This window comes from Brienomyrus brachyistius, chromosome 18 (assembly GCF_023856365.1).
Source record: "Brienomyrus brachyistius isolate T26 chromosome 18, BBRACH_0.4, whole genome shotgun sequence".
NCBI lineage: Eukaryota > Metazoa > Chordata > Actinopteri > Osteoglossiformes > Mormyridae > Brienomyrus > Brienomyrus brachyistius.
This window is the reverse complement of record NC_064550.1, coordinates 17,334,278-17,347,505: the sequence shown is the minus strand read 5'-3', so window position 1 is coordinate 17,347,505 and position 13,228 is coordinate 17,334,278. Positions and strand designations below refer to the sequence as shown.

The 13,228-nt window shown below is 44.9% G+C and overlaps 2 protein-coding genes across 11 annotated transcripts in view; one reads left to right on the top strand and one right to left on the bottom strand.

Annotated features, from left to right (window-relative positions):
* The window catches only part of synj1 (synaptojanin 1), a 28,637-nt gene extending 23,614 nt beyond the window's left edge, over nucleotides 1-5,023 (bottom strand). For all 8 annotated transcript variants that reach the window (XM_048984443.1, XM_048984447.1, XM_048984450.1 and 5 more), the window contains exons 1-6: nucleotides 4,931-5,023; nucleotides 3,610-3,772; nucleotides 3,023-3,109; nucleotides 2,155-2,422; nucleotides 1,805-2,030; nucleotides 1,335-1,418 (exon numbers count right to left, since the gene is read on the bottom strand). In XM_048984443.1, the coding sequence (XP_048840400.1) occupies nucleotides 1,335-1,418; nucleotides 1,805-2,030; nucleotides 2,155-2,422; nucleotides 3,023-3,109; nucleotides 3,610-3,733 (789 nt within the window). In that variant the 5' untranslated portion in view covers nucleotides 3,734-3,772; nucleotides 4,931-5,023. The remainder of the gene's footprint in view (nucleotides 1-1,334; nucleotides 1,419-1,804; nucleotides 2,031-2,154; nucleotides 2,423-3,022; nucleotides 3,110-3,609; nucleotides 3,773-4,930) is intronic.
* A 156-nt stretch (nucleotides 5,024-5,179) lies between these two features.
* Nucleotides 5,180-12,124, top strand: slc46a3 (solute carrier family 46 member 3). Of its 3 annotated transcripts, XM_048984503.1 has the most exons (8): nucleotides 5,228-5,293; nucleotides 5,954-6,073; nucleotides 6,239-6,565; nucleotides 7,199-7,411; nucleotides 7,695-8,553; nucleotides 9,172-9,255; nucleotides 9,343-9,499; nucleotides 10,590-12,124. In XM_048984503.1, the coding sequence occupies exons 4-8, from the start codon at nucleotides 7,229-7,231 to the stop codon at nucleotides 10,675-10,677; spliced, it is 1,371 nt and encodes a 456-aa protein (XP_048840460.1). In that variant the 5' UTR covers nucleotides 5,228-5,293; nucleotides 5,954-6,073; nucleotides 6,239-6,565; nucleotides 7,199-7,228; the 3' UTR covers nucleotides 10,678-12,124. The 3 variants fall into 3 exon arrangements, with proteins under 3 accessions (XP_048840458.1, XP_048840460.1, XP_048840459.1); XM_048984502.1 differs by having other exon boundaries at nucleotides 5,954-6,565; XM_048984501.1 differs by having other exon boundaries at nucleotides 5,180-6,565.
* Nucleotides 12,125-13,228: the final 1,104 nt, after the last annotated feature.

Below are 13,228 nucleotides of genomic sequence, written 5' to 3'. Positions count from 1 at the left end.
TGCAGGCCCTGCGCTCGCCTCCACCCTCCACTGTTAATAAAGCTTCCGCTGGTCTCCCTGAGGGTTTTCTGGCGTGAATATTTCATGCAAATCCGAACCTCCACGCGGACAGGGGCTCAGATGACAGGCTTGCGTGTGTTTGCCGTGGAACCGGCATTCTTTCCACACTGTCCACTTCCGGTTCCCAAAATGTTTTGCCACACCATACACCGGTGGTGTAAATGACCGTATCAATTCAAAGGCCTCGAAACTGAGAAAGCATTTAAACAGAGCAGTCCCATACAGCAGAGAACCTTCTCGAGCGGACAGTTTTGGAAACAGCAAGACTGTGTTATTTCACATAGCCATCGCCAACTCTCCCAGGGAGGTGAGACACTGATATGCGCTGTCAGACTGCCGGTGATGGGTTTGAGCCAATTATTACTGCTTGTACCAATAATGCGCGGAAAGAAACCGATTGTTTCAGCAGCAGCCCACACCAACCAAGCGGAATTAAACAGCGGGCGAACCATTAAGGGGAGGTTGGGAAACCGCGACGGAGAACAGAATGCCAGATTCTTAAAGCGCAGGGCGTGTAAAAACGTTTTCAGTGCTGAATATCAGCTGACAGAAATTGTGGAAATTAGCGGGGAGAATAGAGAGAGTGAGCGAATACTACAGCGCCCAGAGGTGGTCTTCTGTTTAACAGAGAAGAGTGGACGATTAAATGCCAGGCCGCCAATCCCAGCAGCGGCCTACTGCGTTCCGGATAATGACCTTGGGTGTCGTTTTGTGTTCTCGCGGGCCAAGTGTTTCTATCGAAAGAGGGGCTCGAACACCGCAAGCGTGAAAAGTGAAACTAACATCTGTTATGCACCTGACACTGTGCAACACGATTTCAGCTAGAAAGACATTAGCAGAACAACAGTGAAATAACAAAACACAAAAGACTATCAGCCTTGAACCTCCCATGAGTAACACAATCACATAAGCATTATAAAGCAAAATAGCTTCCTTAAATTCTTTAGAGAACAGGATGTTCTGCAGCACAATACTAGATTTACTTGCTTCGTGGACAGTTTGTCAAATTTTAAAATCTGTAACTTTATTATACACATAGGCTTGCTGTATGAAGGCTTGCTCAATTTTTCACATGACTGTAGCAATTCCGATGCTGATTAAGAAAAAGCACTCCCTGAAATCATATGGTGAATTATGCATTCTTACCTACTTTCACTATAAAAGAGCTCTACCTCAATCATATTTAAATTGGACCAAATTAAGAAACAGAATCCAAGGATACAGCGAACCTTCTGAATTTGAAGCCCGCAGCATGTAAGAGGAGGATGTCTCACCTGAATGCCAGGCTGCTCCCAGAACAGAGGAATGGAGCCACGGATTTGAATGAAGGAAGAAACTTTATCATCCAGGAAAATTACCTGCAATGCAGACGTGTAAATGACTACAGTGCACTGAAAAGACCACCCATCCCTACACACACACAGGACGGAATGAATCACAGGCAAACTGCCGCGATAGCTATACAAAGTATACCTATTCATATCAGTCCATTGACATGGACAAACTCAACCTAGGAACAGTAGCATTAGAAATCCAGACAGTATAAACAGGTGGCAGGTGGCAGTGACAAACTGCAGGATCCCACCCATGGACCCAACGCTCAACCTGAGGTGTCACAAGCCTGGGGAATTCGGGGCTGTAGACCCAAATTAATCTGAACGAGCCCACATGCTTCAGCCGGTGACCTCCACGTTGAGCATTTACGCCAAGCTGCGAAGACGCATCCTGCAGGACGGCTGTTCACCTGCTCGGTCTCGACGAAGTTGGCCACTTGGCCGTCGTCGTTGGTGCCGCGCACGTTGAAGCGCGTGCCGGCCCTCTCGGAGCTGAGGCGGGAGATGACGCAGGCCTTGGCCTGCTTATGGCCCGCGTAGATGGTGCGGATCTCCACCCCTCCGCACATGAGGCGCAGTAGCCAGTCGTCACAGTTCACCCCGTAGTGCTTCAGATGAAGGTGCAGGGATTGGTTCCTGTCACGGAGGTAGCCACAAAATACATGGAAACTCTATCTCCCTGCCCCACAACTCAGGTTATGTTGCTATATTTCAAACATTTCAATAGCAATTTGACATCTTTTGTGAACCAGTAACCCACCAGAAAAATCGGATGTCGGTAGTGTCCTCTTTGACCTTGCGATGGGCGTTCAGGCTGAGGTCCATGCTCACTCCCGTGGCGGACCAGGCAAAGTAAAAGTTCCCAGAATTCAGGACCTTGCGTACATCCGAGATCCTGTCCTCGTCCGAGGGGTCGTTGCGGAGGGACACAAATTCGGTTGCAGTGACCCGGAACACTTCCGAATCCTGGACTTTCCCCACGGAGCTGCAGCCAGTCACCACAACCAAGCTGTGAAGCATAGCGTCCCCTACAGGGTGGGAGAAGTCAGAACATGTCTAACGTGCCAGTCAAAAGCCAAGCGAAAGCCCTCAATTAAATATTTAACTTTTTGACCACAGTTTACACTTTGCTTTTAACAAGCAAGCCCATTTTCTTTTTCTATAATGTTAGCATGCAGGGGGATGGGATGGGGGGGGGGGGGGGGGTGGTCAGTTGACCTTGGACCCCCAGAGATGATGTTCTCCCTATTTGGGAGTGTTTAGTTAATCTCTTCTTGTCATCCAGCTTTCTGTCTTTCATTTGTCTCCTATTCTCTGCTTTTGAATTATTCTGCATGAATGACGCAGGAATGGATCACGACGCACCATGTAAACACCATATAAAAATAGATTGAATGAAATATTAAAGTAATTATCGACATAAAAAACAGGTGCATCAAGCACTAAATTTACCCCCCACACCCAGCATTTAAAATCCAATATTTCCTTTAAATCAAATATGGACTTTGACATGAAGACTTGTCTTCACCTTCATCTCTATTTTGTTTCCATTTTTGCTGGGGTAAGACGCCTCCTGTCACCCCACCTCCCCACACTCATAGATACACTCGGGGGTCCCACCAACTCACCGAGATTGAGTCGGAGAACTCCCAGGATCCCGTAGGCATCCAGCATCTTAGTGTACGTGTTCTTAATTGCTTCCTTCTCGGCCGAGGCTAGAGAGCACGGTTGATGAAGAAAAAAAAAAAACATAAAATCATAACGAAAAATAGGATTAAAGGAAACGACATTTACAACTGCACCTACCACTGGTGATTACAAAAACAATGGAATTCAAAATGGAAGGATCCGGAAAGAACCATTTTAGTATGCAATAGCCCTGCGGAAAATGCTAATGGGGAAAGCCAGTATGGCCAACACATAGACCTGTCCCTGGTACTATGACCGGACATAACAGCCGCAGGTGCCCTTTAAGGTAACGCCTAAAAAAGGATCCGTACCCGCATTTTCATAATGAACAGGACCTCCAAAGGAGGATATCTAGGGTTTCAGGTGACAGACTCAAAGCTGCAAGGCGGCTGAAGACTGCTAACGGGCAGTTGTGGTGAACGAGGCAGGCTTCAGCCAGAAGAGACTTGATCGGTAGTCACTAAAGACAGCAATAACTTGGAAGGGTTGCGCTTTCCATGAACATCGAGTGAAAAACGGCACTTACACAGTACAGCAACAGCCCCCGACTCGAACAGGAGACATTCCTCACGATTCCTGGTTTCCACGAATACACTGTACGGTGGAGGGTCCAGCTTGTGGTAAATACGATAACCCTTGCTGAAGGCCATTGCTGATCTTCAAGGATAACTGGGCCAGACAAAACGCACCTAAAAGAAAGAAAGAAGAGAGAACCTCTCATTTCACAAGCAAATGAAAACCCTCTAATTTAACTAGAGACTGAAGAGGTACCACATAAATCCAGGCATGGACTTTCATCTTACACTCAAGTTATCAATAGCTCATGTAGGGAGAGTGACTTGCATCACACCAGCAACGCCAGAGCGTCTTTCAGAAGCCAGATAGATACGCCAAATCGGGAAAAGACAGCAGACACAGCCTTCACAACAGGAACTAGGAAACGTATATGTAATACAAGTTATAACCCTGTTATAACCATCAGGCCGCCGATGATGATCTACAATCTACTGCAGCATAATCCTGGGTAGTGCGGAGTCCGAAGTACCTGGCCGCTTTGCTCGGGTAAAATGATCACTGAACGTTTATTTCTTGTACGATCACTGCTTTCGCCGCATGCAGTAATCATCCAAAGCATAAAGATAGCAGGCCCGGCCCAGTGACACCTCTTCCCTGCTGATGTGGCCGAGCTTGATGCTCTACAGCAGGATTAGCCGCTAGTGGCATACGGACTACACGTTTACCCAGCCAAACTGGAGAGATTAACCAAATTTACCACCATTTACCGGTACCCAACGAATCTTCATCATCATCATCATCATCATCACTATCATGACTGTTATTATTATTATCGGCGTGCCAACCGTAAAAAAAGGCCGGATATTTAAACGCAAGCCAGAACGTCGTAAACATTAGTAAAGTATTTCCGATTATTAGTTCATAAACGGAAATGCACTGCAGATTAAAATCGATCAAGATAAGGCAGCTAGCCACCGCACTGACATTTTCTATGAACCTGGCCGGACACTAAAAGTCCTTGGGATTCAACAGCGATTTTCGGGAATCCGTTTATTTTCCCCTGGTTTTGTTTTGTTGCATAATCGTAGTCGGGATATTGCCGATATTCTCCGGCGTCGTTACCTACGGAACGCCGTTACCCGGTGGTTATGTAGGTAGTTAGCCAGCTAGCTACCATTTCGTGTCCGGCTTTAAAATGACATCTGCCCGCCAGTACGGCAAAATGCCACCGCCGTTTTGACAAACCAAAACCAGGCACCTTTAAACGTAATACTGGTTTTAACATATATTTAAAAAAATATATGGGCTATATTTCAAACAGGAACACTTACTACCCCTTCACTCCGCTTCTTCGCCGCCGGATTTTGTCAGGCACAGGATCTCAGCGGTAACAACACGAACCTCCTCCCACTGCACCGGTGACGTAACGTACGTAACGACCGCGTCTCCCTCCCACTACACTGTCAGTAGAACAGGCGTAACGTTCACGTATTCTTCGTAATCATGCAGAATACGGCTCGCACACGTCGCTCTGTTCGTAAATCACACGTAATGTCCGCAATCAGCGTAACCGTACAGCTATGCTCAGAGTGGTCCATTGCGTCCACTATACCGGAAGCTTTGAATTCTTTTTTTCCGCTCATGTATTTAATTTTCGAATTCATGAAATTCACGATGTACAGCTGCATCAGCAGGTAACATAACGATATTCACTGTATATAAGGAAATTCAAGGGACTGAGCTGCCCACATAAATACAAATTATCCTAATATTTTACGGTAGCCTTACTATTTTCATTTTTCATTTTCATTTTTCGTATTTAAGAAATGCGCGTATCCATATTCAAATGAACTTTTTTTCCCCAAGAAATATGATTTCCATATTATGAAAAACAGTGCCTCATCTACACTTGAAATAGTCCATGATTGATGCACACGCACAGGATTTACAAGGTGCAACATCTCTTGGTTAAGAATTTAAGTGCAAAGTGTGCAGTAGTGGAAGACAGAAACGCGATATTAAAGAGATGGTAAAAATGTCGAGTAAAAGTGCAAACTGATTATCATTACAGACAAAATATGAAGGAGCAGGGAGTTTATAGCTATTGAAAAGATCAGGGGCTAAGTCAAGTTTACCTGGGGCTTGACTTTGTTTCTTTTTGAAGGAAAACTGGCGATCCGAGTGATCGGACCTCCCGACGCCCCTATGAAGGGGCATTTGTCATTTGCTCAGAACCGTTCGTTTGTGGGCATGTGGGAATTAAGAACACCTACAGTTATATACCTAACAAAATCCCCTTCCTCGCTTAAGAATATTATTCTTTAATCTTTGGGATTAAAGCCACGATTTTGTAGCGGTACAGGTTTCTGGGTTTAAAATGTTAACAATGGAAAAGCAGCTCCCTGGATCAACTCAAGTCGGAAGGCAAAGCCCCCTCCCCGGCCCTACCCCGGGAGCCTGACCGGATCGATAAGGTATTATCTGTACGGGTTTACTGAGAATAACCTTATCAGAAAACAACAGTAAAAGACAAACAGTGAAGCAATAAACTCAGTGCCGGGGCAATCGACTGAATTTTGACTGAATTTCGTTTTCTTTGTTTTACACGGTCACATGGTATATTCTGTATTTCCAAACAGATTCTTCAAAATTTATTTAAGCATCGACAATCTACATAAGCCCTGCAAAGAAGTTAAACATCATTGGGTATTTGCGCAGGCTTTCCCAAACACACTGCTCGCCTGCGGGTCTCACGTAATTGACATAAAGTTAAACCAATCAGCGATCGACTGATTATTTTTTAACAACAAATGTGTCCAATTGTAAGCGGGATGATGGCATCGGGAAATGGACGAGTCATAACTTCAGCGCTGCAGTTGCAAAGGGATTTAAACTGGAGTGGAATCGATGAAGCTTATTAATCATAATGTAAGCGTCACCTTTTAAATAGCGCATCTCAGCATAAGGTAAGAAACAGAACGCTTAATGTTATTTGTCAAATCCGCAGTTTGAGCTCTTTAGGAGAAACATCATTAAATAAATCTTTCGTTTGTACGTTTTTGTTTGCGCTCTGGATATGTTGTTTACTGAAACTTGTTTTTGATTGTCATTAAGGGGCACCTGACAAAAAAATGAGATTTGTAAAATATGTATGTGTCACGGACGATCGGGGCAGTACCGAGATGGACATTGATGACATGCCGTTTGTTCTTTACCAGTTGTTTGTTCTTTTTCTAGTTATTAAAAAGTTTATTTTCTTGTCATTACTTCTTAGTTAAAATGATACTTTCTTCTACATCTATATATCTCCGGACGTTTTCACTTTAAAAAGCGTAGTGAAAGGTATGCAACTTGGTGAAGTAAAACAATTTCTTTGCCAATAGTTGAAATACACTTGCTTATGTATCAGAATCCTTGTAACTTGCTGTCTTTTTGCAAATATGATAAAGGTGCTTCAACTATTAAAATTTTAAACTGATTAGTTGGGGAGGGGCTGGGGAATTGTGATGGGTTTCCCACAAATAGAAACCCCCCATACTGGATTAGGCTTATGAGTCACACCCAGCAATACATGACGTTTATGCAATCTTATGTTCCAGTGAATTTGAAGCAGAACTGTGGCCCGAAGAATGAAGGGACTGTACTTTGTGGAGCCTGTCGTGGCTCTGTACTCTTTCGCCTGTTTTTTGATCTACCCGTTGGTGTCCCAGTATGTTTACCGGCGCATGTGGCAGGATCTGACGAATACGACTTACCCAGCCAGAGACAATGCTTCCAGCTGCATGCTCAACACTAACCAGTCCAGTCATGAGGTCAGTAAATTCATAAAAATGGCATAGACCTATGTAGCTTCATATATTTGCATCTGATATCTACAGTCTTGTGACTTGGATGATACCAGGCACAATTCTGCTAGTGACTGTTTCAGTTTCCTAAAACATTGAACACCTGCTTTCTGTGTTTAGGTTGTACTCAAATATCACTTCCATTTTTTCTTTAACTTCTTTAAAATTTTGTCTTGTATTATTTAAGGTCTTCCCAGCATGCACTGTACTGCCTGCTTTTTGCTAACGGCGTGTTTTTTTGTTTCAACAGAAAGTGCAAAGGGCAGCTTCGCTGTTCTCTCTCTACAACGAGCTGTTCTCCATGGTTCCCAGCCTCATCGTAACCCTCCTGCTGGTGGCGTACAGTGACCATCGGGGTCGCAAAATCTCCATCGTTCTCCCTCTGGTGGGCAGCCTCGTCTACACGTCCTCCTTCTTGGCCATCTCCTTCTTTGAGCTTAATATCTACCTGCTCATCGTGGCCAACTTTGCCAGCTCCCTGTTCGGTGGTGTAGGCACCTTGCTTGGTGGCTGCTTCTCCTACATTGCCGACCTGTGTAGCGACGGCAAGCAGAAGACCCTACGAATGGCTGGTGTGGACATGGTGCTTGGTCTTCTCTCCGGTGTGGCTTCCATCTCCACGGGCTACTTCCTGAGGGCATTCGGCTTCAACTGGCCCTTCTTTACTGCCTTTCTTTGCCACGCTGCCAACTTGCTGTATGTCATAGTTCTGCTGGAGGAGACGTGGAAGTCACCTGACCTGCAGGAGATGCGGCCCCCCTTGCAGAAGCTGGTCACCGGTGTCTACCGCCTCTTTGCCCTGGCCAGTCGGAGGAGAAACACAGTGCTGATCCTCTTGCTCCTCATTTTCTTCACCTACTCCTTCCCCAACATTGGCGGCCTGGCTCTTGTCACGCTCTATGAGCTGAACGAGCCGCTCTGCTGGAGCGAGATCCTCATCGGCTACGGCTCGGCCCTCTCCACCCTCGTGTTCCTCACAAGCTTCATTGGTGTGTTCATCCTCTCCCGCTGCCTGCCCAACGTGGCCATTGTCTTCGTTGGCCTCCTATCTGTCATGTCCGGGCTCATCATGACCGCGTTCGCCAGAACCACCTTGGTGATGTTCCTTGGTAGGAAGTCTTTTTTTTATCGTTCTTCTATCTACTGTGAGCAGTAAAGTGGTTAGAGCCCTCTACTTGGGTGGTCATAAACGTTCAGATTTGAATCCCTGATAAGACTGGTTCCTTGTAGTAACATTATTGTTCCTTAACATAAGAAACTGTATCCATCACCTGCATGCTAGTGCTTAACCTTTCCAGCTTTGTGACTGTATGTTTGCACTAATTAAATGATTTTCCACATCAGACGTTTAGCTCTGGGAACCTTTATGGCTTTATGATGCCTGAATGTGCAATTAAAATATAAATACTATTGCTCCATTGTGGGTAAATGCACACTCTGTCCACACCGTCGTCTTATCAAGCAACATGCATTCGTTGTTGCATTTTCATTATGTTTTCTGATAAAGGAGAACATATCAGTCTTTTTATAATTGTCATTTAAAACCAGTTTTTTTTTCAGCTCTAACCAGTGGGTGAGACCGTCTGTGATGTTGTTTTGAGGATATTTAGTAGCGACACATTATTCTTGGTCGGTGTGTATAATAGCTAGTAATTAATTTTTATGATGAGGCTCCTGTGCTTTTTTCTAACAAGGGAAAAGTCCCATATGAGATGTTTGTTTCCCAGTCAGGGTGCCCATGCTGCTGGCCATCATGCCTGCCCCCGTTTTACGTTCCATGATGTCAAAGATCGTCTCAAAGTCTGAGCAAGGTAAGCGGCTTCGGAGGTGGAGTGGGCTGGGGGGGGGGGCAGCTGGGCTGAATGGAGGTGACTGGACTCTCCCCTTCCCTGACACAGGAGCCCTCTTTGCCTGCGTGGCCTGCCTGGAGAACCTGAGCTCCAATGTAGCCTTTGCCGTCTTCAACAGCCTATATGCAGCCACTGTGGTCTGGTTCCCTGGCTTCAGCTTTCTGCTGGCGGGGGCCCTGTGTCTGGTGCCCGTAGCTTTGCTGGGGTGAGTCGCTGTCATCATGCCTATTTTACAGAAGGCGACACACGTAGTGTGCACATGCTGACATAGTTGGGGGGGGGTCGCAGTTATTTCTGTTTTAACTTCCCAAGCCCAAGAGCTGTATTTATGTGACATGGAATGATTTAACTGATAGATAGAAAAAGAGTGTTTCTTCAAGTTGCCTTCAGAGGGACGAACAGACACTTAAGAATGCCTCCACCTGCTGAGGATTTGAGAGGCTGAGCACCGTAGTGCCATTAGAGCAGAGTCACCCTGCCAAGTGGTCGGAGCTGAAACCCGACCCGCATTCTTATGCCAGTCACATTTCCTCTTCAGACCTGTTTTTTGGGGTCAGTAGTGTGTGACCACATGTCCTGTGTACAACGGCTTGTTAACGGCATAGTTCCTGTTTCCTGAGTCACTGTGCCATAAGGTGACAAAAGCGATATTGTGAGGTTCTTGTACTGGCTTATGGACAGTTTATGAGATTCCAGAGTCGGTGGAATATTTTCTTACCACCCGAAACACCACTTGGACGTGGTGTAAGGCCATAAAAACAGAGGTGAGCTAATTAGTCCAGTAATTAGGCCGTATATGTTAAGGGCGGGGGGCGGCATGGTGGTGCAGTGGTTAGCACTGTTGCCTCACACCTCTGGGACCCGGGTTCGAGTCTCTGCCTGGGTCACATGTGTGCGGAGTTTGCATGTTCTCCCCATGTCGTCAGGGGGTTTCCTCCGGGTACTCCGGTTTCCCCCCACAGTCCAAAAACATGCTGAGGCTAATTGGAGTTACTAAATTGCCCATAGGTGTGCATGTGTGAGTGAATGGTGTGTGAGTGTGCCCTGCGATGGGCTGGCCCCCCATCCTGGGTTGTTCCCTGCCTCGTGCCCATTGCTTCTGGGATAGGCTCCGGACCCCCCACGACCCACTAGGATAAGCGGTTTGGAAAATGGATGTTAAGGGTGATGGTGGGCATAACAAACTGGGGCTCCAGCTGACCCCATTTCAGAGATGCAGTATGCCTTTATGTCCAGTTGCTGGTCCCAGACCAAACAAATATATATCCCAGTGTTTGGGTTTCTCTCCCGGACAGTATGGTGGCATTCCTGGGCCCGGATGAAGCCGGTGAAGCGGAAGCTCTTATTGCAGGAGCAGAAGCTGGCGATGCACCTTCCATCTGAGACCCCATCTGCCCGGCAGATTCCCCCCGGACACGTGTGGATGTGGAGACGAGGCTGCCCACCCAGGGCCGGGTTGTAGAGGGACGGCTAATGTGCCACGAGCGGCAAAGGAGCACCGTTGCTGTTTGAGACCAAATCTCACTGTTAGCACTGTTTTGGAAACCTGCTCCTCGTCCTTGGGGGGGTTCCTTCTGCGGATTATGCTGTGCTGGGTTTCACAACCCACAGCCTAGAATTACAAGCCCTGTTTCCATGACAAATGTGACCCTTGGGTGAATCTTCAGCACTTTGCGTAGAAATATATTTTCCTGTTCTGCATGGGCCATTTCTGTTGGTCCGTTTACTGTGACAGGCATCATAGTTTAGCTGTGATTTTCTGTTTGTCCTCTGCTGCCAGACAGTTTGAAGTCATCATTCAGATGTAAAGCAAAACATGTAATTTTATAAATAAATTACTTCAATAAGTAATTAAAATGCACTTCCACTGGGATGTGTTCCAACCAGTAAATTATATACAGCTGTAGTCTGCCTACGTCAGGATTTCAGGATGATGACTTCAGATGAAAAGCACCTTAATAATTTTTACCAGTGCAGTGAATCGTTTTCCCCCCACTGTAATCCTATGGTAAAGTTAGTTCAGTGCAATTTTTGAATTTTCTAAAATTTAGATGAATTCAAATGACTATTTAATTATATAAATCATTTTTGTTCAGATGTAACATTGCAAGATACATGTGATTATGAAGTACAGCCATCAAAATTATGGCTCATGGTAAACTTTTGTATATTTTTATATATTTTTTTCTTTTCAGATGACTTAATCCAAATGTGTGTGAAATCATTTAAGCAAGCACAATGCAGTATTTGGGTGTATTTCTGCTTTAATCGTTTTATGCTGGCAAATTTGTGGGTGAGGCCTGGAAGGCAGATTATGATCATGTCTCGGAAATATTCTGCTCAAAGCCTGACCAGCGAGGCACGTCCAGTTTGTTGATTAAGGCACATTCGGATAACTAGAAAATACTTTAAAAGAGCTAAAACTGAGGAGGTCCACTTTACTCATTTAACAGCCTTAACCGTAACATAACGGGACTGCTGTATTTCAGGTTATTCTTCTCCCGAGGAAATACCCTTGACAGTGGTCAATTGTTCAGAGCTCGTTAGCCGTTTAGTTACGCACAACTCGTGATGCTGAGAGTAAACTACAGTATTTTCCGAATGCAATCTTACACTTTACCGCAAGATGTCAGGCTTTGACAACAAAACCTAATTTCTTTAACAAAGAGGTTGGGGTTTTGTGATGTGGAATAGTCAAAAATCTTAAATCTTAGCGTTACATTAAAATAGCTTGTATATGATGCAACAAAAGTTCGATTCTTAATGTAAATCCCGAATCTACGGGAAGCGCAACCGTGAAATAAAAAACAGAAGTTGCATATTGTCTGAATATCATTTTCTGTACATTGATTGTTGCTTGTAACGCATGATTGTTAAAGCATCGCTTGTATTTATTGACCATGTCCCACTGTTTCCATGTGTGTACTTGTTGGGTGACTTGTCGTTTATTGTTAGCGGAGGTCCGCGATCCGTGGGTTCAGTGAAGGCGCACATGCTAGCGCGTCATGGCGTGCCTATTGTTCAACGGGCATGTAAGCGTGTGCTGCACTGGGAAATAAATAAGTAAATATACACACTACTCCGCCGTTCATCGATAGGAAAGTGACCAAATATAAGTGAAAATTGGCAGTGCACAATAACCCATCACCAGTTATAGCCGGTCATTAGTCTTTGTCCACAGATTGTCTCAACGTGATTTATATTGTGTGTTGTTTAATATCCTTTTATACAGCTTGAGGCTTTTCTGGTCAACTTATAGTTAAAATCGTGACCTAGTTGTATTACAAATAAAGATACGGTTAAAAGTCCAAAAACTACGATATATTCTCATTTATTTGTAAGTGCACGCATTCGTGAAAATAGGAGTCAAAGTGAAGCTGTTTGACTGAATTGATTAAGCTCCGCTTTTTTACCTTCAAGCTGCACTGGAAAGCAATCAGACCCGTGAATTCTCACAGAAAGCGCAAGAGAAGCGCGTAGTGATTTACCTCCATTGTGCGTTTTGATGACATTCGTCCAGAAGACAAACGCGTTTACTTAAAATAGATGTTAGATATTGAAATTGTGGTAGCAGTTTCAGCGTTGCGTTTCACTGTCGCGTAGTCGTGATTAATAGCCTTAATCAGGTGTTTGTTAATAACCTTTGGGTTTCTCTGCTTTCGTCAAGAGGGTGTTCATTTCTGATGCACATTTAGGTATGAGCACTCAGTTTGTCTTGCTGCTTCTCTGGACCATATTACACTTCTTAACAATAATAATAATCATTGATGGACGACCGTTCATTTCTTGCTGCAGTCCTGCCTTTTACTCTGTATTAGTGGGAAAGACTCTCAGCATGTTTGTGACCCTGTACTGGATAGACCTAAATGTTTGTAAGATTAATGGATGAACTCTATGTGTATATCAGGGCTGCCAGCCAACTTAGAGGAATTTG

What these genes read in the sequence shown, in the direction of transcription:
- slc46a3 (XM_048984501.1), top strand. Translation starts at nt 7,229, where the DNA reads ATGAAGGGACTGTACTTTGTGGAGCCTGTCGTGGCTCTGTACTCTTTC. An exon ending in CTAACCAGTCCAGTCATGAG is followed by an intron (nt 7,412 to 7,694) that starts GTCAGTAAATTC and finishes TTGTTTCAACAG; the next exon opens with AAAGTGCAAAGGGCAGCTTC. An exon ending in CGTCTCAAAGTCTGAGCAAG is followed by an intron (nt 9,256 to 9,342) that starts GTAAGCGGCTTC and finishes TCCCTGACACAG; the next exon opens with GAGCCCTCTTTGCCTGCGTG.